This window comes from Gopherus evgoodei, unplaced genomic scaffold (assembly GCF_007399415.2).
Source record: "Gopherus evgoodei ecotype Sinaloan lineage unplaced genomic scaffold, rGopEvg1_v1.p scaffold_34_arrow_ctg1, whole genome shotgun sequence".
NCBI lineage: Eukaryota > Metazoa > Chordata > Testudines > Testudinidae > Gopherus > Gopherus evgoodei.
In genome coordinates this window covers 5,157,161-5,184,193 of record NW_022060016.1, presented here as the reverse complement: position 1 = coordinate 5,184,193, position 27,033 = coordinate 5,157,161, and the positions used below count along the sequence as shown (strand labels likewise).

Sequence of the window (27,033 nt, the reverse complement as noted above, 5' to 3'; positions counted from 1 at the left end):
GCATTCCCTGCCTGCCTGGTGTCCTACCAATACCAATCCCGCCAGGGAGCATGGGCCCTCTGGCTCCAGGTCCCCTGCTCATGATACAGTGGCCACACTTTAAAAAGAATGTTGAAAAATTGTTATGGGGCTAGAAAAAAGCTACAAGAGCAACTAGCAGGCTGAAGAACTTGACTTGCAGTCTAAGTTCCCACGGCCGCCCAGCAGTCAATCAAACACCTCCCAGGACTGCTGTTCTGCTCCTGCCCTCTGCCCTGGGGTGAGCCCCTGGGAGTCTCCTGCTTGCAGTGAAGAGCAGAGTGAGGGCAGGGGAGGGAAGCTGATGTCAGGGTATTCCCCCCCCCAACACACCCATGGGAGGGAAGGAACACAAGAGGCATCAGGAGTGGGAGGTGGGACGGAGCTTGCTGGTGGCTGCTGCAGTGTCTGAACAAGCAGGCTTCAGCCTGGTGAGTGCCAAGCTACTTAAAGGGGAAATGTGTGCGATTGTGTTGCTTTCTCCACTGTGAGTCTAACACACATACCCCACTGTGTCATGCACACACCCCACACCACCGTGTCTCTCGCACACTTACCCCTCACTGGCTCTTTCAAACTCTTACATAACACACTGTTTTTCTCTCTCACTCACACCACACCACACTGTGTGCCGATCTCTCACACCCACACCCCACAGTTAATACAAAACCAAGATGTTGAGAACATGTCAGGAATCAAAGGAGATGAAATTCTTGAAATGCCTATACATTAATGCAAATGGAAACAAATGAGGCATTGGAATTGTACATTTATGAGCATAAATTGGATCTGGTTAATATTATTAAAATCAGGTGGGATAAGTCCCATAAGTGGATTGTTAAAAACCAGTGGTTATAACCTCTTTAGGAAGGATAAAGCGGGCAAAAAGGGAGGGTAAGTGACACTCTATCAAAAATGGCATTACTTGTTTCACTGACACCCCACAGGAAAATGACCTTGAATGCTTATAGCTCAGTGTCCTAACAGAAAGCAAAAGATGGGGTATTAGTTAGTGCCTGCTACAACTCACTAAATCACACTAGGGAACAAGATGGCCAGCTCCTTATGCACCTACCTAGTTGGAAGGGACCTCAGGAGGTCATCTAGTCCCACCCCCTGCTCAAAGCAGGACCAATCCCCTGACAGATTTTTGCCCCAGATCCCTCAGTGGCCCCCTCAAGGACTGAACTCACAACCCTGGGTTTAGCAGGCCAATGCTCAAACCACCCCAAGAGGGAGGGATTTTTAAGGAAAAAAGCTACATGTTCATGAGGCACTTCAACTGGAGTGACACATGCAGGATGTCTCATACTGCTAGGATTAAAAAGTCCTTGCAATTTCGCAACATGATGGTTTCCTAACTCAAAAGGTGTTGCATCCAAAGTGGAGGAATTCTTTATTAGACTTGGTCTTAACAAATCAGGAGCAACTGTTCATAGAACTAAACATTAATGGTAGCTTAGGTACAAGCGATTATGAATTGCTCACCTTTATAATGTGTATGCAGAATAAAGTACAGACCAGTAATATATAGAGAGAGAGAATTGGTACTTTAAAGTGACCAGTTTCCCAAAGCTGGAAACAATTATGAGCTAAATCAGCTGGAAGATGACTTTAATCAGAAAAATGTGAATGATAAATGGGAATCAAGAAGCCACAATCAAGGAAGAAGGCTGTACTGATTAAAAATCAATCTGGTTTAGAGGGAAAATGAAGGCAACTACAAAAAATAAATGTATAACAAAAAGAAGAAAGGGGAAGTTAATAGCAATGACTATAAATCAGAACTTGGGAACTGTAAAAAATTGATAAGGGACACAAGGAGACATCTATAGCCAGGAGAATGAAAGACAAGAAGGAGCCTTTGAACTATGTTAGGAACAATAAAAAAACAAAAAAACTGACAATGGTATTTGTTCATTAGTAGATGGAAATGGTAAAATTATCAATAATAATTCAGAAAAGGCAGCAGTGTTCAATAAATATTTCTGTTCTGTATTTAAGGGAAAACAGATGATATAGTCTCATCGTATGGTGATAACCCTCCTTCCGTTCTACCACCACCTCAGGATAGAAGCTACTAAATTCAAACATTCTTAAATCAGCAGGTCCAGATAATTTGGATCCAAGAGTTTTAAAAGCGCTGGCTACAGAGCTCACTGGGGAAGTTCCTGAAGACTGCAGGAACGATAATGTGCCAATATTAAAAAAAAAGGGTAAATGGGATCATCTGAGTCATCAGCCTGATAATGATCCTATAGAAAATTAATAGAATGGCTGATATGGAACTTGATTAATAAAGAATTAAAGCAGAGTAATAAAATCAATGCAGAGCAACAGGAGTTTATGGCAAACAGAGCCTATGAAACTAATGTGATACCTTTTTTGATGAGCTTACAAGCTTGGCTGATAAAGGTAATAGTGTTGACATACTATACTTGGACGTCTGTAAGGTATTTGACATGGTATTGCACAACGTGACTAAAAAAACTGGAAAGATATTCTTAATGTCACACACATTGATTAAAAATTGGCTAATAGATAGGTCTCAAAATGTAATTATAAATAGAGAATCATCATCTAGTCCAGGGGTAGGCAACCTATGGCACGTGTGCCGAAGGCGGCACACGAGCTGATTTTCAGTGGCACTCACACTGCCCAGGTCCTGGCCACCGGTCTGGGGGACTCTGCATTTTAATTTAATTTTAAATGAAGCTTCTTAAAACATTTTAAAAACCTTATTTACTTTACATACAACAATCGTTTAGCTATATATTGTAGACTTATAAAAAGAGATCTAAAAACGTTAAACTGTATTACTGGCACATGAAACCTTAAATTATAGTGAATAAATGAAGACTTGGCACACTACTTCTGAAAGGTTGCCAACCCCTGATCTAGTGGGTGTGCTTCTGGGTGGGGGGGGAAGGCGGTCTCACAGGGATTTGCTCTTGGCATAGGCCCTATGCTATTTAATATTTTTATCAATGATATGGAAAAAAAACATAAAATCATCACTAATAAAATATGCTGACACAAGAATCAGGGGAATGGTAAATAATAAAGAAGACTGGTCACTAATTCAGAGTGATCCGGATAGGTTGGCAAACAGGGCACAAAAAAAATGTTTTAATATGGTTAAATGTAAATGTATACATCTGAGAACAAAGCATATCAGCCATATTTACTGGATGAGTGATTCTATCCTGGGAGGCAGTTATCTGAAAAAGATTTGTGAGTGAAGGCAGATAATCAGCTGACCAGAAGTTCCTAGTGCAACACTGTGACTAAAACAGCTAATGCAATCCTTGGCACCATAACCAGGGGACTCAGTTAAGAGTAGAGAAGTTATTTTACCTCTGTATTTGACACTACTATGAGCGCTGTGTCCAGTTCTGAGGCTCACCATTCAAAGAGGATGTTGACAAATTGGAGAGGGTTCAGAGAAGAGCCATGAGAATAGGAAACATATGAGAGACTCAAGGGGTTCAATTTATTTAGCTTCAAGTGAAGGTTAAGGGGTGATTTGATCACAGTCTATAAGTAGGTACAAGTATTTAATACTGGGTTCCTCAATCTAGCAGAGAAAGGTGTGACACAATCCAATGCCCAGCAGTTGAGGCTAGAAAAATTCATGCTGGAAATAAGGCATAACTTTTAAATGGTGAAAGTAATTAACCATTTGGACAACTTATCAAAGGTCATGGCAGAGTCTACATCACTGACAATTTTTCGATCAAGATTGGATGTTTTCCTAAAAGATATGGTAAATGAATTATTTTGAGGGGAGAAGTCCTGTGCTATACAGGAGGTCACACTACATGATCACAATGGGCCCCTCTGCCCTTGGAATCTATTAAAATACCAGTAGCTGACTATGTGTATGTAGCGAGGCCTGGCGTGTTGGTTTCTTCCAAGTTATTCCTGTGTAACATGCCCCAGGTACATCATCAAAGACACATTTTCAGATGAGATTTTAAGAGGGATGTTGCAGAGAGACAAAGTGGCTATTCTTCCTGGCAGGTTCAGAGGTGAAGGCTGTGGCAGGGATAGAGGTCAGATTGTGAGGAAGGGCCGAGACGAGACACACAGTGGAGGAGTTGTGACTGGCACAAGACTATGGAAGAGATGTAAGCAGAGGTCTTTTCTAGACTGGCTCTGGGATGAATGGGGATCCTGTGGAGGTGGTTGTGGATGGGTGTGACACGTTCTTTGCATTCTCTAAATACTGACACACAAGTGAGAAGAATAACTAGTTTATTATTCGGCTAGAATTCATAGCTGCACCATCAAGTCTATCATTTTCTTCAAAACAATATGGCATGTTCTGCCCTAACAACAGAATTTTGCCCTCCATCAATAATTCTTAGGGACCATCTCCAACTTCTCATAGGCCTGTTAACATTCTAAGAGTCATCTATTACCTCCTGTATTTATATCACTCTCTCTTCTTTCTTTTAAACAATGCCTTAATGTCTCTCAATGTATACAATATACATTTCAACATCACATACACAGAAAACAGCTATTTTTTACGTTCTGCTTCTCCAAGCAGAAGAGGCAACTCGCACTTCACTCTCCAGCAAGCGTTTACTTCTTTAGACAATTATTTCTATAAAGAAATATGACATTTTTATTTTGTTTCTGTAGTGGTTTAAGAGCTTCTTAATGTATTATCTTCTTCAGATTAATTAACCTCTCCCTTTTTCTCTGTTCTATCCCACAAGTTCTAATGGTTCATTTGCACCAGATGTACCTGTGATCACAGGCTATGTTTATTAAATCAAAGGGCGGCAAACACATTATACACTTGCTAGGATTTTGGAGCCCTCTGTGCTTTTCCTATGCCTCTCTAATCACCAGTTTGTGGTGTAGGCACAAGGATGCACGGTGCTGCCAAAGCTGAAATGATGGGAGTGTGCGCTCTTCTTAGAAATCAAAGTAACTTTGTTTAATTTTCTGGTTCTCTTTAATCTTATTCTGTCTTAATTTTAAGTCTTGTTTAGCTTTTTTCTTGCTGGGAAAGTTAATTTTCATTCACCTTCTCAACAGCTGAGGTGGTGACTCTCCATCGTCTACTAATGGATGGAGCTGATCCAAAGGATTGGTAGCTTCTTGATCCACTTCTTCACTATCTGTATTAAGCTCGTTTAGCCCATTTGATCTAAAATGGTTAGAAGCTGAAATCATATGCTTAAAATCTACATCAACTGAAAGCTGCTTAATTTCTGTGAGGGGAACATTCTGTTTTAATAGCACCAAACACTTTGCCCCCACATTCTTACAGGTATTTTGCTATTTCTCCACCCACTGTTGCAAAGTGTAGAACTATATTCACAAAGGGATACAGGCTCATAAACCCAACATTTTAGGCATCTCAGACATTCAAAAAAAATCACCACTCAGTTGCTGCCTAAGCCTAAATCCCCCTAAGCACCTACTTTCTACCAGTTTTGAAGGTTTGCTCTGCCTAATTTGAAGCTGACTGGAGAATGCCCTAACCATCAAGCTGTTCTCTACCTTGTGTATCTACCAGAGCAGGGATCTGAACCTGCTGCTTCTACAGCCTAGGCAAGTGCCCTAACCATCAGGCTATTCAGTCTCTCTCTTGCTTCCTTTTGCCCCAGGAATATTTATTTAATACCAAATGGAACAGGTTCAACAGCAGAGACAGAAAGAGCCACCCCAGAATACCCAATAGCCTGGTGGTATGGGCACTCGCTTTGGAGATGGGAGACCTTGATTCAAATCCCTGCTCCAAACCAGCCAGGGGTTTGAAAACAGGTCTCCCACCTTCCAGGCAAGTGCCATAACTAGAGCCCTGCAAATTTACGAGTATCCACTTTATATCCATGGACCGCTTCTGCGGATAGCAGTGCGGATGTGGATACAAATTTTGTATCTGTGCAGGGCTCTGATGGTAAGATCTGGGCAGGCAGGTGTAAGGAACTGCCCAGGGCAAGTGCAGCGTCCACCGCCGCTCCCCACAGCTGAGAATCTCTCCTACCTCTTGGTCAGATCCTTAAGGCACAGATCAATGGGAGTGCCCTTGTGGATCTGGGTCTTAACCCTTGCCCTTTCCTCTGCATTTCACTCCTGGCTGGCTTCGGTGGCTCCCTGCTTAGCTTGCTGGCTTCTGAGAATCAGGCACCTAACTCTCCGCACGCAATGCTTGGGGGGCCTGGATGCATAACTCAGGGCTGTGAATTCCACTGGGTGGCAGTGCAGTGGGGAATTAGGTGTTGAAAACACTTAAGTCCTCTTTGTGAATCTACCCCAAGTGACTTAGGGTATGTCTACGCAATTAAATCGATTTTATAGAAGTCGATTTTTAGATATGTATTTTATACAGTCGATTGTGTATGTCCCCACTAAGCGCATTAAGTCGTCGTGGTGCGTCCTCACTACCGTGGCCAGCATCGATTTACGGAGCTAATTCACACTCTCAAAAGTGACAAACACTTAAGACCCAGATCCTAACTCCTATTGAAATCAATGACTTTCAATGATTTAGGCTGCTAAGTCACTTTTGAAAATGGGACTTAGCCATCTAAGGCCTGGGCTACACTAGCAGGGGGGTTCGAACTAAGATACCCAACTTCAGCTATGCTATTCGTATAGCTCAAGTCGAAGTGTCTTAGTTCGACTTACCTGGCCATCCTCACGGCGGCGAATTGACTGCCGCGGCTCCCCCGTCAATGCCGCTTATTTTTCCTGCCGAGGTGGAGTACGGGCATTGATTAGCAGATAGATTTATTGCATCTAGACTAGACAAGATAAATCGATCCCCAAAACATCAAACACGACCTGCCAATTCGGCGGGTAGTATAGACATACCCCAAGTCACTTAAGCCCAGATTTTTTAAGGTAGTTAGGTGCTTAACTCCCAGTGGAAGTTAGACACCCTAACTACCCTTAAAATCTGGACCTTAGGCCTTGCAATGCTGAATGGAATACTGCCTAAATACCTTTAAAAATCTGGGTCTTTAGCTGGAATTCCATGTTTTACAAAGATACTTTCAAATGTTCACATTTCAGGGTGCAAAGAGCAAGGATCAGGAACAAACTTCACTTGTTCTTTGCCACATGAGAGTCTGTGATGTCCACTGGTATAGTTGGGCATGAGTCAAGCAGTTCAGATCCAGATTCGAACCTCCGCAAAACTTCAAAACCCTGCACTGGAATACCCTGGTTTGGCCCATCTCTGACCATTTGATAGTCTCTGTAGTATCAGACAGAGAATCATGGGGCTGTAGATTGTATCTCAAGTAGAACAACCAGCTTGTTCACATTTGAGAAGCCTCTGGGTTTATTTCTTTTACATACGATTCCCAAATAGCCTCCCTGTAGCAGTCACGAGTAAAGTCACTGGAGTATAATAGGTTTTATGTCTATGAACAATCATGCCATTCACTGCTGTACATTTATATCTGTAACCTCCATAGTCTCTTGCTGACTGCTGTGCATTACCTTTGGCCATCCTTTCATAATTGTTTCATTCAGCATTTTCCCTCTTTGTGGCTTCTCACTTGCTGTGAGAAGGGATCATCACGCTTACGTCTCCAACTCTTGATTCCTCAGCTTCTTTCTCTAACGCAGCAAGTATAGATAGGGTATCAGCTGGCAACACTTCATTACTATGGCACAGCTTTCTCTCACATCTGTAGCTTTATCATCAGACTTTGCATCCTTATAGAACAGGTAATCTGGTATTAGAGACCTGGGTCTGTTTCAGCCTCTGCTCTCCGGTCAAAATTTCTCTTAGCACTTAAGCAATATCCCTAACAGCTGTTTGTATTTGTGCATCTCGTTTCTGCATCTCTGTGACCTGAGTGCATAAACTGTAAGCTGTCAGCTTTCTTCCCACTACTGCAAAATGACTTCACCTAAATCAAATTGTGAGGCACCTATTAAGATTTTCATAGGCCTTCCATTTGTATAGAACTTTAACACTGGCTCCTGTACAAACATCTCTTTCAATTCCATCCAGGCTTTTCTGATAACGGCAAGACCACCTAATTTTCATTTTCTAGCAGCGCACTCAAAGTTGATGTTTTTGTAGAAGATAAAGTATAATTTTAAGCCAGTCCTAAGCTGGTAGCTAAACATCATACAGAGAGTGAAGAAAACTGCTGGAGTTCTTGCCAGGAAGTGGAAGACAGTTTGCAGCCCATTTATAGTTCCCTAGTGGCAGTGGTGTTGAGTCAAGACTGACACTTTTCTTGCATTCAGAACGGTCTCCCAGCTGGTGACTGAGCATTTTCAAATGTAGATAGTTTAACACAGTGGTTCTTAACCAGATGTGTATCCTTGGGGGTATGCAGAGGTCTTTCAGGGGATACGGTCAACTGATCTAGTTCAGTGTTTCACAACCTGTGGGCTGCAACCCCCAGGGGGGTCGTGGGACAGGTTTAAGGAGGTTGCAAGAGCAGAGCTGGCATTAGGGGATGGCAAGCAGGGCAGTTGCCTGGGGCCACGTGAACCTAAGTTACATGCTTCAGCACTAGGCAACAGGGTTCAGGTTTCAGCCCCATGCAGCGGGTCTCAGCTTCAGGGGTACAGTAGTCTGGAAAGGTTGAGAACCACTGGTTTAAATCCTTAGAGTATGTCTTCACTGCAGAGTTAGCGTGGGTCATTAGCAGTCGGGCATGAGTGACCACCCTATAAATCCACACCCACAGTACAGTGTCCTTACTGGTGCTTCACTCCCCCACATGTATTGCTAAGTATATCCCACCATTTTTTGTGCTGCAGTAAGATCAGCCAATCTGATTTTTTCCTAGCAAACTGTGGGACAATTTGTCAATCCTTCAGGGCACACAGTGGAATTATGGGAAGGCATTGGAAGACTATCAGTGCTTGAGTGATTTAGCCTGCATCTTCATTCCAAATGGGCGGGTTACCAGTCCAAGTGAAAGTACTACCCAGGCTCCAACCTGCAGCTGTAGCCAGGCCAGCTAGCTGGGTCAGAAAGCACAATTAACTTGTGCAAGAGGGCTGTGTGGGAGGTGAGATTAGGGGCAACACCCGGTAAGAGCTAACTCTGCAGCAAAGAGAAGACTTAATGAGTTGCAGATCAGCTGACTTCAGAGGAAAGAATTGGATTTACTTGCTCCACAAGGTCTTTGTTGTAAATGGAATCAGAGCTTTGGTCTGAAGTTCATTCCAGCAGAGCTTTGGTCTGAAGTGAAGCAGGTACTTTTCCAGGCCTTTTTTATGATATTGCGGGTCCATACAATTCAATTAGGCTTTAAAGAAACAATGAACAATTCCTATCAGAAACACGTTAGGTCAAACAAGACAGAGAGAGTCTCATACAACTGAATACAGCTGCATCTCTCCCGAGCTTAATCATCAGCTTTCTTTATCAACAATTTAAAGAGGTACAACGTACAAAAAGGAAAAGGTTTCCTCCCCACTACCAACAAAACAGGGAACAAACTCCAGGTATGTTAACTCTGGAAGCCTGTTCTGCTTTGGTCTGGTCTTAGAGCCCTCCACACCACAGTCACAGGTCATAGCCCACTAAGGCACAGTAACAGTGCTCTTTCACCAAGGAAGAGAAACACTTGTCCTGTGTGAAGGTCATACGGACTGACGGTCATCACACCCACAGAACTTCAAGGCTGGGAGGTTCATGAGCAAAAGAGCCCCAGGAATGTATTTTGGCAGAGCTGGCAGACCCCACAAAAAGGGACTTTGCTCTCGCTTTTCCCCTCTCTCACACAGGAAAACACGACAGCAATATGGGACAAGTGAGGAATTCTGGCTGGGGAGCATGACAGCTCTGCTGTGACTCACTGATGTCACTTCACCTCCTTTTCTTTATTTTTAACGTGTCCCTATCTCTCAAACCTGTGGGAGGCCTACTTCATTAGTGTGTGTGAAGCACCGAGATCTTTAAATGCATTGAAGTGCACAGTATTATGAAATCAGGAGGGAGATGCGAGGGAAGTATTACATTCTCCCAGCGTGCACAAGCAGGAAAGTCGCTGAACTAAAACAAAAAAAGTAAACGAAGTGTGAGCTTTCCCCTGTTGAGGAGCTGTGCTCGCTGTGGTTCCTACAGGAAAAGCATCTCAAAGTGCCTTGGCAGTCCCCGCTCTTTAGGATCCAACCACAAACCAGAAAAGAGGAATCCTATGGCAGGCTGGAGCACTCCCATGCTCGGGCTCAGAAGGACAAGCTGGAGCAGGTCCCACAGCCCAACTCAGAAGAACAGGCTAGAGCAGGCCACCTTGTTGCAGCAGGGGCACGTATAGATCTTGTCCCCTATGTGCGTTCTCTGGTGCTGGACGAGCGTGGAGCTCCGTGTGAAGCTTTTGCCGCACTTAGAGCATTTGTAGGGCTTCTCGCCTGTGTGTGTTCTCTGGTGGCTGAGGAGGGTGGAGTTGAGGCTGAAGCATTTGCCACAGTCAGGGCACTGATAGGGCCGCTCCCCCGTGTGGCTCCGCTGATGTCTGGTCAGGGTGTAGCTGCGGCTGAAGCGCTCCCAGCACTGGGTACACTGGTAGGGCTTCTCACCCGTGTGGGTTCTCTGGTGGGTCAGGAGATGCGAGTTCTGGTGGAAGCGCTTCCCGCATATGGTGCACTGGTAGGGCTTTTCGCCTGTGTGGATCCTCTGGTGTGTGATGAGGTGGGAGCTCTGGCTGAAGCTCTTCCCACACTCAGTGCATTTGTAGGGCTTCTCGCCCGTGTGGGTTCTCTGGTGCTCAATGAGGGTTGAGCTGCGGCTGAAGCTCTTCCCGCACTCATTACAAATGGTCGGCTTCTCTCGCCGGTGAGTCCTCTGGTGTCTAATGAGATGTGATTTCCGGCCAAAGACTTTCCCACACTCCAGACACGCATTTGGCACCTCCCCTTTGTGGATTCTCTGCTGCTTCCCCAAAGATCTCTCTTGGGGAGCAGACTTACCCCGTCTCTTCCCTGCAGGCTTTTGCGGCTGCTTTTCTGAGCTCTGCTGACTCTGGGAAACATTCGATTTGGATCTTCTTGATAATGTCCCATGAGGCTCCACTTTCTCAGGCCCTTCCGGCTGAGGACTGTCATCCTCTTCGCTCTCACTTGCGATCTCATCATCTGCTAGGATAAAGAGAGAGAGTAACTGCCAGGAAAAATGAACCCAGGGAAAGGGGAAATGCAAATAAATAAAACAATGGTGATAAATGTAGAAATTGGAAGCCAGGACTCGGGGCCTTTCCCAAGGGAGATAAGCGGGGAAGAGCTGTTCTTCAGCTTCCTGTCTGAAAACCCAGAGAAAAGAGATGAAGGAAGAGGAGGGGCTCCTAATAGAAATCAGTCAGGTTGGTGGAATGCAGTGGTCTCCAAAGAAAGATCAGGGTTGGTCTAGAATTATTTACCTTTTATAAAACCATGTTGTATTTTAGGCCAATTAGTGTTTACCTTTGTCCTTAACTAATTTTTCTTTCAAAATTTGTTCCAAAACATACATTATAGAAGTCTAAGTATATTATGACAATAGAATGGCCTTTATAAAGCAAATCTGTAATGGCATCAAAAAACGATAAAACTTTTTTGACAAGACCTATTGTTAAGGCCGTGAAGGGTTCGGTCACAGAGACCCCCGGGACTGTCACCTGATGTGCTGAAACTACCTCTGAGCCCATTTTCTTTGCCAGCTTGGGACTCCAGAACCCTGCCTTGTTGAGCCAGACACGCTAGCCTGCTGCAATACAGACCCAGGGTCTGGTCCACGCCCCTAAACTTGCAGATTTAACTGTAAACAGCTCAGCAAGTATTCCTGTCTCAAGCACCCAGACCCCAATGGGATCCAAACCCCAAATAAATCCATTTTACTCTGTATAAAGCTTATACAGGGTAAACTCATAAACTGTCCATCCTCTATAACAGATAGAGAGATATGCACAGCTGTTTGATCCCTCAGGTATTAATCACTTACTCTGGGTTAATTAATAAACAAAAGTGATTTTATTAAAGTATAAAAAGTAGGATTTAAGTGGTTTCAAGTAATGACAGACAGAACAAAGTAAGTTACCAATAAAACAAAACATGCAAGTCTAAGCCTAATACATTAAGAAACTGACTACAGGTAAATCTCACCCTCAGAGATGTTCCAATAAGCTTCTTTCACAGACTAGACTCCTTCCTAGTCTGGGCCTAATCCTTTCCCTGGTACAGCCCTTGTTAGTTCCAGCTCAGGTGGTAACTAGGGGATTTCTCATGACTGGGAGCCTCTTTGTTCTGTTCTGTTCCACCCCCTTTTATAGCTTTGGCACAAGAAGGGAATCTTTTGTCTCTCTGGGTCGCCACTCCTTCTTCTAAACGGAAAAGCACCAGATTTAAGATGGATTCCAGTACCAGGTGACATGGTCACATGTTGTGTGAGACCTCCAAGCCTCCATTCTTCCCGGCCTGACTCACAGGAACACAGGAAGGCTTGCAAGTAAACAGAGCCATTTACAACCAATTGTCCTGGTTAATGGGAGCCATCAAAATTCTAAACCAGCATTAATGGCCCACACTTTGCATAATTATATTAGGACTTCAGAGTTACATTTCATATTTCTAGTTTTAGATACAAGAATGATACTTACAAACAGGATGATCACACTCAGTAAATAAGCTTTGTAACGATACCTTACAAGAGACCTTTTGCACAAAGCATATTCCAGTTACATCATATTCACACTTACAAACATATTTTTATAAAGCATATGGAGTTCAATGTCACACCTGCCTCCTGCTGGCGTCTTGGACACTGTCCATGGCAGAGGCAGTACATGTAAAATCCCGGTTTGTCTCTGGTTACACACCCTTCCAGTACCTTTAAATCCTATGATGTCATTCATAGGTGTTCGTGCAAAGTTCTGGGTTCCTGGGTGCCTAAAAACATGCCGGGACGCGGTATTGCTAACAGAATGCAGAGAGCATTCTGGAGTGCAATGTCAGAAAGGTTACATTTTAGTCACAGATATTTTTAGTAAGAGTCATGGATAGGTCACAGGCAGTAAACAAAAATTCACGGCTCGTGACCTGTCTATGACTTTTATTATATACCCTTAACTAAAACTTGGGCTGGCGGACTGCATGTGCCCAGGGGGACAGGAGCGCTGCCTATCCAATATGTCCCTGTAGCTAGAGGCTCTGTGCGCTGCTCCTACCACAAGTGTCGGCTCTGCAGCTCCCACTGACCAGAAACCATAGACAATGGGAGCTGCAGGAATGGTGCCTGCGGCCCTGGGCAGTGTGTGGAGCCCCCCTGGCCGCTCCGCCTAGGAACTGCAGGAACACAGCGGTGGGAGCCAGGGAGCTCCCCCCACCCCCTCTCCCAGGTAAGCGCTACCATGCATCCCAACCGCCCACCCCAGCCCTGAGCCCCCTCCCATACACCCAAACTGCTGTTGCTACCCCAGCCCCTGAGCCAGAACAAGCCATTGCAGAAGTCATGGAGGTCATGGAATCTGTGACTTCCGTTACTAGCACGCAGCCTTACCCATTATCCATAAAATCATGTTATGCTACAATCCTTTAATTATTTACTCAGTCTCAGATCAGTCTTTCCATGATTTTGTTTGGGACGATGTCACACCAACTCACCTATACCGTTCATAGACTGCAAGACCAGAAGAGACCACTGTGATCATCCAGTGGCCTCCTGCATAACACAGGCCATAGAACCAGGCCAAATGATCATGTCATTTAGAAAAATATCTAATCTTGATTTAAAAATTGTTATTGACGGAGAATCCATCACAACCCTCAGTAAATAGTTCCAATGATTAATTACCCTCATTGTTAAAAATGTATGCCAATTTCCAGTCTGAACTTGTCTAACTTTAACTTCCAACCACTGGATTGTGTTATTCCTTTCTCTGTTAGACTGAAAGCTCATTATTAAATATTTGTTCTCCATGCAGGCACTTATAGACAGTAATCAAGTCATCCCTTAACCTACTCTTTGGTAAGATAAATAGATTGAGCTCCTTGAGTCTGTCACTATAAGGCAGGTTTTCTAACCCTTTAATCGTTCTCATGGCTCTTCTCTGGACCTTCGCCGATTTATCAACATTCTTCCTGAATTGTGGACACCACAACTACATGCAGTATTCTAGCAGTGGTCACACCTGTGCCAAATACAGGAGGTAAAATAGCTTCCCTACTGCTGCTCAAGATTTCCTAGTTGCATTCTAGAATCACGACAGCCCTATTAGTCACAGCACTGCAGTGGGAGCTCATGTTCACCTGATTATCTACCACCACCACCACCACACCTGTTCAGTCATTGCTTCCTGGGATAGAATTCCCTATCCTGTAAATATGGCCTACATTCTTCATTCCTAGATGTATACATTTGCATTTAGCTATATTAAAATCCATTTATTTTACCAAGTGATCCTATTTATTCTTTTAAAACATTGTTACATGAGCTTTTTTCCAGTCCTCTGGAACTTTTCTGGTGTCCTAAGATTTGTTAAAAGTGAACATTAATGGTTCAGAGAGCTTATCACTTAATTGTTTTAATTACAATTTGTGAAAATTGTTGGTCCTGCTGGAGTAAACATGTCTAATAGATGCTGTTTAATATCCTCCCTAGTTACTGATAGAATATAAAGTATTTCATTATCACTCTCAGATGTGAATACATCGTTTTACTACTTTCTAAATACAGAACAGAAACATTTATTGATACTTCTGCCTGTTCTGTACAATACTGACAGTATTGCTTTCTTTATCTATTACTGGATCTATATCATTTATAGAATTTTGTTCCCGACAGATAGATAGATAGATATAAATAAATCTCATTGTTCTATTCTTCTGGCTATAGATTTTTCATTGATCCCTTTAGTTTCCTTTATTATCTGCATTTCCTTGTTGACTTGGACTCATTGCCAACAATTTACTCATTTTTTCTTTTGTTATATCTGTTTTTTACTGCTGCTTTCATTTCCCTTCTTTATCTGGATTTATTTATTTCGTTTTTTAACCCCTTCTAGCCTTAAAAATCTATGAACAAGATTAAGTGAGACAGAACTACGGAGTTTGCAATAGCTTTGCTGGAATTTCAGCTTTATACTTGGCAGGGAGATGTTTTCTCAGTTGGTTTAACTTCTTCCTCACCTGTGTGGGTGTCTTTTGAGAGTTTCCTTTCCTTGAAGTCCTGGAAACTTGGGACCCACAGATCTTCCCATTTTGCCATTTGGATGAGCACAGCAGAGTCAGCAATTCCACTCACTGCAAAGCAAAGACGCCCATTCAGTATTCTCCAAATAGATTTTACCTGCAGTGGTCCATGAGGTAGGCTCATTTCTCCCATGGGTGGAGGTTGATATGTATTTGCATATATGGGAAAATGGATACAGAAACTAGGAATTGCTAAACTTGATCAGACTCGAGGTCCATCTATTCCAGATCCCTGTCTACGACAGCAGCCAGTCAAAGATGTTTCAGAGGATGGTGTAAGAACCCCACAGTAGCAGATATGGGACATTCTGCCCCCACCCTTCCAATAGGTCTCACAGAGTCATAGAAATGTAGGGCTGGAAGGGATCTCAAGGGCTCATTTAGTTCAGCTCAGCCCCCCCCATGCAGGGCCAGGTATACCTAGACCATCCCTGACAAGCGTTTGTCAAGCCTGTTCTTAAAAACCAACCTTGAAAGCCTATTCCAATACTTAGCCATCCTTATAATTAGAATTTTTTTCCTAATATACGATGTAAACCTTCCTTGCTCCAGATTAAGCCAATTACTTCTTGTCCTACCTTCAGTGGACATGGAGAACAATTGATCACTACCCTCTTCATAACAGCCCTTAATATATTTAAGGACTTCTCACATTTCCACTGTCTTCTTTTCCCAAGACTAAACATGCCCAGATTTCCACCCCCACCCCCATTTCCTCATAGGTCAGGCTGTCTAAACCTTTTATCATTGTTGTTGCTGTCCTCTGGACTCTCTCCAATTCAAGTGTGGTGCCCAAAACTGGACATGATATTTCAGCTGAGTAGAGTAGAACTACCACCTCCTGTTTATACCCCCTTGAATGATATTAGTGGTTTTTGCAACTGGATTGCATTGTTGGCTCAAGTCCAGTTTATGATCTGCTACAATATCCAGAGCTTTCTCTGCCGTACCACCACCTAGCCAGTTATTCCCGGTTTTGTATCTGTGCATTTGATTTTTCCTTTCTAGGTGTAGTTCTCTGCACTTGTCTTTATTGAATTACATCTTACTGATTTCAGACTCCAATTTGTCCAGGTCATTTTGAATTCTAATCCTGTCCTCAGAAGTGCCTGCAACCTCTACCAGATTGGTGCTGCCTGTAAATTTTATAAGTATACTATCCACTCCATTATTCAAATCATGAATAAAAATGTTGAATAGTACCAGTCCCGGGACAATGTCACCCCAGTCTGACAATGAACTGCTGATAACTAGTCTTTGAGTTTGGTCTTTCAACAAGTTGTACACACACCTTACAGTAAATTAATCTAGACCACATTTCCCTAGTTTGCTTATGGGAATGTCATGTGGGACGGCGTCAAAAGTCAAGCTATCAGGTCTATTGCTTCCCCCATCTACTCTTTGCTCTTAAGCAAAGTAAGCAGTTATGGGATAAGAGGGAAGGTCCTTTCATGGATCAGTAAATGGTTAAAAGGTAAGAAACAAAAAGGTAGGAATAAATGGACAGTTTACACAGTGTAGAGAGGTAAATAGCCGGGTCCTCCAAGGACTGGGACAAGTGCTGTTCAACATATTTAGAAATGATCTGGAAACGGAGGTGAACACTGCACTGCAGACAATACAAAATAACTCAAGATAGTTAAGTCCAAAGCTGACAAAGGGATCTCACAAAACCGGGTGACTGGGCAACAAAACGGCAGATGAAGTTCTGTGTTGATATGTGCAAAGTGCTCACTGGAAGACATAATCCCAACTACATATACAAAATGTGGTGGTCTAAACTATTTGTTAGCACTTAAGAAAAAGATCTTGGAGTCATCATGGAGTTCTTGAAAACATTCACTCCATGTGTTGCCACAGTCAAAAAAGCTAGCAGAACGTTAGGAACCATTAGAAAAGGGATAGATAATAAGACAGAAAATAGCCTAATGCCACTATATAAATCCATGATACACCCACACCTTGAATACTGCGTGCAGTTCTGGTCATCATATCTCAAAAAAGATATACGAATTGGAAAAAGTACAGAGAAAAGCAACAAAAATGATTAGGGGTATAGAACAGATTCCATCTGAGGAGAGATTTAAAAGACTGTTCATATCTTAGAAAAGAGATGACTAAGGGGAATATGATAAAGATCTGTAAAATCATGACTGGTGTGGAGAAAGTGAATAAGGAAGTGTTATTTATCCCTTCACACACAAAAAGAACAAGAGGTCACACAATGAAATTAACAGGCAGCAGATTTAAAAAGAAAACATAAGGAACTACTTCTTCACACAATGTTCAGTCAACTGTGGAACTCACTGAAAGTTGATATTGTAAAGGCCAAAAGTATAACTGGGCTCAAAAAAGAATGAGAAGTTCATGGAGGACCGGTATATCAATGGCTATTAGCCAAGATATAAAGAATGCAACCCCATGCTCTGGGTGTCCCTGAACCAGTGATTGCCATAAACTGGGACTGGACAACAGGGGATGGATTACTTGATAACTGCCTTGTTCTGTTCATTCCCTCTGAAACATCAGGCACCAGCCCCTGTCAGAAGACAGGATACTGGGGCAGATGGACTACTGATCTGACACAGTATGACCACTCTTATGTTCCGTAGGCCATAACCCCATTAAAAAAGGAAATTAGTTTGTTTTGGCATGATTTGTTATTGACAAATCCATGTTGGCCATTACTTGTTACCCTATTTTCCTCTAGGTGTTTACAAATTGTTTAATAATTTATTCCTATATCTTCCCATGTATCAAAGTTAGGACCTGGGGATTTATAGACCAGTCAGTTTATTTGTTCCCCCTTTTAAAGATCGGCATTATGTTTGTGTCCTTCTCTAGTCCTCTGGGACCTCATCCCTCCTCCATGAGCTCTTGAAGATAATCATTAATGGTTCTCTAAGATTGCTTCATCTAGTTCAGTGGTGGCCAACTTGAGCCGGGGAAGGAGCCAGAATTTACCATTGTACATTGCCAAAGAGCCACAGTAATCATCCATAAGCTTGATCCTAAGGGTACATGATCCATAGACTTTAGGGTCAGAAGGGACCAATATGATCATCTAGTCTGACCTCCTGCACAAAGCAGGCCACAGAACCCTACCCATTCACTTCTATAACAAACCCCTAACCTATGTCTGATTTATTGAAGTCCTCAAATCGTGGTTTAAAGACTTCACGCTGCAGAGAATCCACCAGCAAGTGACCCATGCCCCACGCAGCAGAGGAAGGTGAAAAACCTCCAGGGCCTCTGCCAATCTGCCCTGGAGGAAAATTCCTTCCCGACCCCAAATATGGCGATCAGCTAAACCCTGAGCATGTGGGCAAGACTCACCAGCCAGCACTCAGGAAAGAATTCTCTGCAGTAACTTAGATCCCATCCCATCCCACATCCCATCACCAACCACTGGGCATACTTATCTGCTGGTAATCAAAGATCAAATGCCAAAATTAAGCTATCCCATCATACCATCCCTTCCATAAACTTATCAAGCTTAGTCTTAAAGCCAGATATGTCTTTTGCCCCCACTACTCCCTTTGGAAGGCTGTTCCAGAACTTCACTCCTCTAATGGTTAGAAACCTTCGTCTAATTTCAAGTCTAAACTTCCTAGTGTCCAGTTTATACCCATTCGTTCTTGTGTCTACATTGGTACTAAGCTTAAATAATTCCTCTCCCTCCCTAATATTAATCCCTCTGATATATTTATAAAGAACAAGCATATCCTCGATTCATTAAAAATTCTCGCTAATGGGCTTGCAATTTCATGTGCCAGTTCCTTTAATATTCTTGGATGAAGATTATCTGGGCCCTCCGATTTTGTCCCATGAAGCTGTTCAAGTTTGGCTTCTACCTCAGAAGTGGTAATATCCACCTCCATATCCTCATTCCCATTTGTCATCCTTCCATTCTCCCTAAGCTCCTCATTAGCCTTATTAAAGGCTGAGGCAAAGTACTTATTTAGATATTGGGCCATGCCTAGGTTATCCTTAAACTCCTTTCCATCCTCAGTGTTTAGCGGTCCCACTTCTTCTTTCTTCGTTTTCTTCTTATTTATATGGCTATAGAACCTTTTACTACTGGTTTTAATTCCCTTTGCAAGGTCCAACTCTACTTGGCTTTTAGCCTCTCTCATTTTATCCCTACATGTTCTGACCTCACTAAGGTAGCCTTCCTTGCTAATCCCACCCTTCTTCCACTCCGTGAAGGCTTTATGCTTTTTCTTAATCACCTCTCTGAGATGCTTGCTCATCCAGCTTGGTCTACAACTCCTGCCTGTGGTTTTTTTCCCCTTTCTTGAGATGCAGGCTTCCGATAGTTTCTGCAGCTGCGACAAAGTAATTCCAGGCCTCCTCTGCATTTAGATCCACAAGTTCAGTCCAGTCCACTTCTCTAACTAATTTCCTTAATTCTTTAAAGTTAGCCCTCGAGAAGTCAAAAACCCTAGTCCCAGATCTATTTTTGTTTATCCTTCCATTTAGTTTGAACTGAATTAGCTCATGATCACTTGAACCAAGGTTGTCCCCTACAACCATTTCTTCTATGAGGTCCTCACTACTCACCAAAACCAAATCTAAAATCCATCCCATCATCCAAAGGCTTACGGTACATTTCATCAGTCCCTGCCAACTTGAATACATCTAACTTATCTAAATATTCTTTAACATGTTCTTTCCCTATTCTGAGTTGTGTACCTTCCCCCTTGTTAAAATTGTGTTAAGCATCATTGGGCAAGTTTCTACAATATCTTTGGGAGACCACATTGTATTAAGTGCTGTGGCAGGTTGCCACAGTCAATGAGGCCTACAAAAAAACGGGTTTAAAACAATTCTATAAACTCTGCTATCCTGACCTAAAACCAGGGTTAGTAGACAAAGATCATAGAGATAAAAAACTGTAGTTGGGAAATTGACAGGCCATTATGTGGAGAATCAGCCTGGGTTTGATAAAAAACCTAACAATGCGGGAACGGGATCAGATCACAAAGATCGAACGCAAGCAAAGGCCCACATCTGGCAGCAGGGAAGTCCTGGGATGGGTGGGACAAAACAATGTCTCATCTGTGATCAGCCATGTCAATTTGCCTGGGATTGCCTGCTCCGCCCAGTGCAATGCTAAAAAAGCCAGCTGCAACCCCAACCTCAGCCTTAGCTGGGAGGCAGTCTCGCCAGGAAGGGAGTCACACAGTACACTGATGGCATAAAATGTTCATGCTGAGCCAGTCACACCCCAAACTACTGCCCATATGTCACGCTGCACCCTCTTAGGTGCAGACCCATTGGACCCTCAGTGGGAATGGGAGGTGGCAGTCAATGGGGAGACATTCACTGAATGGAGAGATACCAGGACCAGGAGAGATACCAAGAGAGATAGTTAAGCTCCATGTCCTAAAATCCCATCAAATGGTCTCAGGGTGTGAAGTGTGGGTAAAAACTCCTGGTATAAGAGCCTTCACTCAACCTATACTACAGGTTTCTATACAGACCCAGGAAGGGTCGGGGCACAAGGGGTAGGTGTATTGTCATCCATTCCATATTCTTTGCTTTGGGGGATAATATGGCTCTAAAAACAGAGGGGGTGAATCAGACTCCCTCTGCTAACTCCAGGCCTTCAATGGATGATGTTAACCAGAACGCTAACAGAGTAGTCGAAAAGGTGGTGTTGGGGGTGGGAGCAGGGAAGGGTCATATTCCTCCCTGCCAGTATCCAAGAGGAATCAGGTTATTTTCTCAGTATATGCAAACAAATACCTGAGGAGAGGGTGGGTGAGATAGCCGCCTACTCCAGGGGAGTGAGAAGACCTACTGAATTAAAGGGAAACCCTCTGGGTCCTGAAGCCCAGGCCAGGGAAATAACGTCTCTGCCTACTCTTACCAGGGAACCAGAGGAAGTACAGAGCATGGGATGGCAGTGATTCCAGCCAAAAGCAGGGTCACTGAAGCAGCTGCAGTGCACTGCTCAATCTAGGACACCCACCCAAGGGTGGGAAATGCCCAAGTGCAAGACAGCTGCTTGGGAGATGACAACAGTAACCACAGTCAGGAAAGAAGGGGAAATTCTCCCCAGAGTCTATGATTGCCTGAAGGTCTGTGAAAATGTAAAGGACCTTGAGCCTGGTGGAGGAAAATCTGTTGCACTCCGTGACTCAATATACAGAGATGAAAAGGCCACCCCATTGGGATGGGGGATCAATACTCCTCTCATTCCCCCACAGAAGCTGAGGTAAAGCCACAGGAGTCCCTGGGGCCCCAACCGCTGAGGAGATGGCCTAGAGAAAGGAATTTGGCTATGGGAGATGTTTCAAGAATCTCTCTTGTCCAACCCCTCTGCTGTTAAAGCAATGCCTGGCCGCTTCACAGGGAGGCAGCCTTGCTTTATTTCTCTTTTGTCTGAAGAATACGTGGGGTCTCAACCCACTGCCAGAGGAGCTGATACCTTGAGGAATATAGGGGCACTACACACGTTTCCTAAAAACCAGATGGAAGGTGGGAGTGGAACAACCAGATCTCAAGTTCACACCCAAAGGTTCTGGGGGAACAAGGGCAAGAGGGGGAAAGCAGGAGCTTCACTTTGTAGTTCTAACAGGAGAAATTATACAGGATGATTGTTAAACAACTGTACAGATTTAGAGGGATGTATGCTGACTTGTGGCAGAATATTTATTACATGCATAGGTGAATATTAACTTACGAAAGGTAATGGCTTAAACTCCAGTCAGGGAACAAACCTGTGGATTCCTCTAGGATGGCAGTCAAGCACCACAGTTACACCCACTTATTTAGGGAGGAGATGAGACAGACAAGGTAACTTCCTACAATATCTATGAAAGACTATATCATATTAAGTATATAAATAGTTTATGTATCATTGTGGACCAGGGATTGTATACACTCCATGGTGGGGAGATGGACACCACAGCTCCTCCAGGAAGTGAAAACAGTAATAAATGATTAAGGCAAATCACTCATGTTATAACATCTCCAGAGAGGCACCACCTCCTAGGGAAGCTCATATATTCTGATTCAAACCATATTATTCAGAGACCAACAGACAAAATAGGGACTTCTGGATAAGTAGCCCAATAAATAGGAACCTTTTTTCCCCCCTTTTATCTAAAGAATAAATGTTCTTGCTTAGACAGAGCTATGTAATTGCTCCACAAGGATTGTGGAAGTTAAGACAGATAGATGGTTTGCTGGGGACATCACAGTGAAATCTAGGGAGTTCTGCAGCCTTAAAACCCTTGGTCAAGAGAGAATAAAAGACATGCATCAGGAGAGGTGATGTCTCAGAGCCAGAAACGTTTAAGTGGGTGCCTTGAGGGACCACAGAGAGGGAGTACAGGTGCAGTTAGTTACCCTGAAACAGACAATCTGGACACAAGCAATCATCTTAGTGAAGAATGAAGCAAAACAGAAGCTAAACATCTCAGCCTTCTTGATGTCACCTGTTATTAGCTCTCATTCCCCGCTCGCAGCGGACCTACACCTTCCCTCACCTTCCTCTTGCTCTTAGTGTAGTTTAGAAACTCCTCTTGTTACCCTCTTATGCCCCTTGCTAGGCATCACTCATTTCGTGCCTCAGCCTTTCTGATTTCCTCCCTGCAGGCTTGTGCTAGTCCATGGCACATCCCCACTGCGATCTGTCGCTATTTCCACTTTCGGTAGGACTCCTTCTTGACTTTTCAGACCATTAACTGGGCCTCAAGGAGTCATATTGGCCTCCCAGTCCTGCTCCTTCCTTCTGATCCAGCCCCAATCTCCTCCTCCTCCTCTACCAGCCCATTGCTCATTCGCCTAAGTGTGCGGGGGGAGGGGAGAGCCCCGGCAGGCCGGGAGCGGGGAGGAGGAAGGGGGGCGCCCCGGCCGAGCGAGAGGAGGAGGGAAGGAAAGGGGGGGCCCGGCCGAACGAGGGGGGGTGGGGGAGGAAAGGGGCCCGGCCTAGCGAGGTGGGATGAAAAGGGGAGGCCCGACCGAGCGAGGGGGGAGAGGGAGGAAAGGGGGGGCCCCGGCCGAGCGAGAGGGGGAGAGGGAGGAAAGGGGGGGCCCCGGCCGAGCGAGAGGGGGAGAGGGAGGAAAGGGGGGGCCCGGCCGAGCGAGAGGGGTAGGGGCAGGGGGTATGGCCGAGCGAGGGGGGAGGGGGAGGAGATGGGGGCCCGGCCGAGCGGGGGAGGAAGGGGGCCCGGCCGGGGGAGGGGGAGGAAGGGGGGGGCCTTCTCCCCTTTCCTCACCCGGGGGGCTGCAGGAGGGAAGGAGGCGGGAGGCTCCCCCGGGGCTCGCCCCGCCCCCACTCACCGCTCCGGCCGCGGGGGCAGCGCGCAGGGCAAGGACCGGGGCCCTCCGAGGTCCCGGAAGCGGCCTTGGCCCGCGACTTCCGGTGGCGGCCGGAAGCTCCCACCGCGCTGCCCCCTCCGCGCCCGGGCTGCGGGCCCCGCTTTAACCCATCGCGCGCCAGAGGCCGCTCGAGCGTCCCGGAGCCCAGGGCTGGGACGGCCACGGACATCCCCGGGGGGTCGCTGTGTGTCCCGGAGCCCAGGGCTGGGACGGCCCCGGACATCCCCGGGGGTCGCTGTGTGTCCCGGAGCCCAGGGCTGGGACGGCCCCGGACATCCCCGGGGGGGTCGCTGTGTGTCCCCAGAGCCCAGGGCTGGGACGTCCCTAGACATCCCCAGGGGGTTGCTGTGTGTCCCGGAGCCCAGGGCTGGGACGGCCCCGGACATCCCCGGGGGTCGCTGTGTGTCCCCGGAGCCCAGGGCTGGGACGGCCCCGGACATCCCCGGGGGTCGCTGTGTGTCCCCGGAGCCCAGGGCTGGGACGGGCCCGGACATCCCCGGGGGGTCGCTGTGTGTCCCGGAGCCCAGGGCGGGGACGGCCCCGGACATCCCCGGGGGGTCGCTGTGTGTCCCGGAGCCCAGGGCTGGGACGGCCCTAGACATCCCCGGGGGGTCGCTGTGTGTCCCCGGAGCCCAGGGCTGGGACGGCCCCGGACATCCCCGGGGGTCGCTGTGTGTCCCCGGAGCCCAGGGCTGGGACGGGCCCGGACATCCCCGGGGGGTCGCTGTGTGTCCCGGAGCCCAGGGCTGGGACAGCCCCGGACATCCCCGGGGGGTCGCTGTGTGTCCCGGAGCCCAGGGCGGGGACGGCCCCGGACATCCCCGGGGGGTCGCTGTGTGTCCCGGAGCCCAGGGCTGGGACGGCCCCGGACATCCCCGGGGGGGTCGCTGTGTGTCCCCAGAGCCCATGGCTGGGACGGCCCCGGACATCCCCGGGGGGTCGCTGTGTGTCCCGGAGCCCAGGGCTGGGACGGCCCCGGACATCCCCGGGGGGTCGCTGTGTGTCCCGGAGCCCAGGGCTGGGACGGCCCCGGACATCCCCGGGGGTCGCTGTGTGTCCCCGGAGCCCAGGGCGGGGACGGCCCCGGACATCCCCGGGGGGTCGCTGTGTGTCCCCGGAGCCCAGGGCTGCGACGGCCCCGGACATCCCCGGGGGGTCGCTGTGTGTCCCGGAGCCCAGGGCTGGGACGGCCCCGGACATCCCCGGGGGGTCGCTGTGTGTCCCGGAGCCCAGGGCTGGGACGGCCCCGGACATCCCCTGGGGGTCGCTGTGTGTCCCGGAGCCCAGGGCTGGGACAGCCCCGGACATCCCCGGGGGTCGCTGTGTGTCCCGGAGCCCAGGGCTGGGACGGCCCCGGACATCCCCGGGGGGTCGCTGTGTGTCCCCAGAGCCCAGGGCTGGGACGTCCCTAGACATCCCCGCGGGGTCGCTGTGTGTCCCGGAGCCCAGGGCTGGGACGGCCCCGGACATCCCCGGGGGTCGCTGTGTGTCCCTGGAGCCCAGGGCTGGGACGGCCCCGGACATCCCCGGGGGTCGCTGTGTGTCCCCGGAGCCCAGGGCTGGGACGGGCCCGGACATCCCCGGGGGGTCGCTGTGTGTCCCGGAGCCCAGGGCGGGGACGGCCCCGGACATCCCCGGGGGGTCGCTGTGTGTCCCGGAGCCCAGGGCTGGGACGGCCCTAGACATCCCCGGGGGGTCGCTGTGTGTCCCCGGAGCCCAGGGCTGGGACGGCCCCGGACATCCCCGGGGGTCGCTGTGTGTCCCCGGAGCCCAGGGCTGGGACGGGCCCGGACATCCCCGGGGGGTCGCTGTGTGTCCCGGAGCCCAGGGCTGGGACAGCCCCGGACATCCCCGGGGGGTCGCTGTGTGTCCCGGAGCCCAGGGCGGGGACGGCCCCGGACATCCCCGGGGGGTCGCTGTGTGTCCCGGAGCCCAGGGCTGGGACGGCCCCGGACATCCCCGGGGGGGTCGCTGTGTGTCCCCAGAGCCCATGGCTGGGACGGCCCCGGACATCCCCGGGGGGTCGCTGTGTGTCCCGGAGCCCAGGGCTGGGACGGCCCCGGACATCCCCGGGGGGTCGCTGTGTGTCCCGGAGCCCAGGGCTGGGACTGCCCTAGACATCCCCGGGGGGTCGCTGTGTGTCCCCAGAGCCCAGGGCTGGGACTGCCCTAGACATCCCCGGGGGGTCGCTGTGTGTCCCCAGAGCCCAGGGCTGGGACGGCCCCGGACATCCCCGGGGGGGTCGCTGTGTGTCCCGGAGCCCAGGGCTGGGACTGCCCTAGACATCCCCGGGGGTCGCTGTGTGTCCCCGGAGCCCAGGGCTGGGACGGGCCCGGACATCCCCGGGGGGTCGCTGTGTGTCCCGGAGCCCAGGGCTGGGACGGGCCCGGACATCCCCGGGGGGTCGCTGTGTGTCCCGGAGCCCAGGGCTGGGACAGCCCTAGACATCCCCGGGGGGTCGCTGTGTGTCCCCGGAGCCCAGGGCTGGGACAGCCCTAGACATCCCCAGGGGGTTGCTGTGTGTCCCCGGAGCCCAGGGCTGGGACAGCCCGAGACATCCCCGGAGGTCGCTGTGTGTCCCCGGAGCTCATGGCTGGGACGTCCCTAGACATCCCCAGGGGGTCGCTGTGTGTCCCGGAGCCCAGGGCTGGGACTGCCCTAGACATCCCCAGGGGGTCGCTGTGTGTCCCCAGAGCCCAGGGCTGGGACGTCCCTAGACATCCCCAGGGGGTCGCTGTGTGTCCCCAGAGCCCAGGGCTGGGACTGCCCTAGACATCCCCAGGGGGTCGCTGTGTGTCCCCAGAGCCCAGGGCTGGGACTGCCCTAGACATCCCCAGGGGGTCGCTGTGTGTCCCGGAGCCCAGGGCTGGGACTGCCCTAGACATCCCCGGGGGGTCGCTGTGTGTCCCGGAGCCCAGGGCTGGGACGTCCCTAGACATCCCCAGGGGGTCGCTGTGTGTCCCGGAGCCCAGGGCTGGGACTGCCCTAGACATCCCCGGGGGGTCGCTGTGTGTCCCCAGAGCCCAGGGCTGGGACTGCCCTAGACATCCCCGGGGGGTCGCTGTGTGTCCCCAGAGCCCAGGGCTGGGACTGCCCTAGACATCCCCAGGGGGTCGCTGTGTGTCCCCGGAGCTCATGGCTGGGACGTCCCTAGACATCCCCAGGGGGTCGCTGTGTGTCCCTGGTACCCAGGGCTGGGATGGCCCTAGAAGTGCCTGGCAAGTCGCTGTGTGTCCCCAGAGCCCAGATGTGGGATTGCCCTAGACTTTCCCAGGGAGTCAATGCGTGTCCCTAGAACCCAAGGATGAGATGGCCATAGATGTCCAGAGCAACTTGCTGTGTCCCCCCAAAGCTCTGGGCTGCGAGGGCCATAGCCATCCCAACGGAGTTGCTGTGTGTCCCCGGAACCCAAGGCTGGGATGGCCTTCGACTTCCCCAGATGCTCGTTTTGTGTCCAGAGACCCCAGTGCTGGGATGGTCCTATATGTGCCCAGGAGTTCACTGTGTTTCCCCGGA

At 48.1% G+C, this 27,033-nt stretch overlaps 1 protein-coding gene across 5 annotated transcripts; it reads right to left on the bottom strand.

The window, feature by feature from the left end:
- Positions 1-8,310: 8,310 nt before the first annotated feature.
- Positions 8,311-23,561, bottom strand: LOC115641451 (zinc finger protein 436-like). Of its 5 annotated transcripts, none has more exons than XM_030544638.1 (4): positions 23,479-23,561; positions 15,121-15,234; positions 12,824-12,882; positions 8,311-11,100 (listed from the first exon to the last, which is right to left on the bottom strand). In XM_030544638.1, exons 2-4 carry the CDS (start codon positions 15,189-15,191, stop codon positions 10,229-10,231), a joined length of 1,002 nt encoding a protein of 333 aa, XP_030400498.1. In that variant the 5' UTR covers positions 15,192-15,234; positions 23,479-23,561; the 3' UTR covers positions 8,311-10,228. The 5 variants fall into 5 exon arrangements, with proteins under 5 accessions (XP_030400498.1, XP_030400499.1, XP_030400500.1 ...); XM_030544639.1 differs by having other exon boundaries at positions 23,415-23,500; XM_030544640.1 differs by lacking the exon at positions 12,824-12,882 and having other exon boundaries at positions 23,479-23,555.
- Positions 23,562-27,033: the final 3,472 nt, after the last annotated feature.

Bases quoted from the DNA above. Each gene is read 5' to 3' on its own strand.
- LOC115641451 (XM_030544638.1), bottom strand. From the start codon at position 15,191: ATGGGAAGATCTGTGGGTCCCAAGTTTCCAGGACTTCAAGGAAAGGAA. The intron at 12,883-15,120 runs GTGAGGAAGAAG...GCATGTTTTTAG, and splicing joins CTCAAAAGACACCCACACAG to GCACCCAGGAACCCAGAACT. The intron at 11,101-12,823 runs GTACTGGAAGGG...TCTTTATCCTAG, and splicing joins TGACATCATAGGATTTAAAG to CAGATGATGAGATCGCAAGT.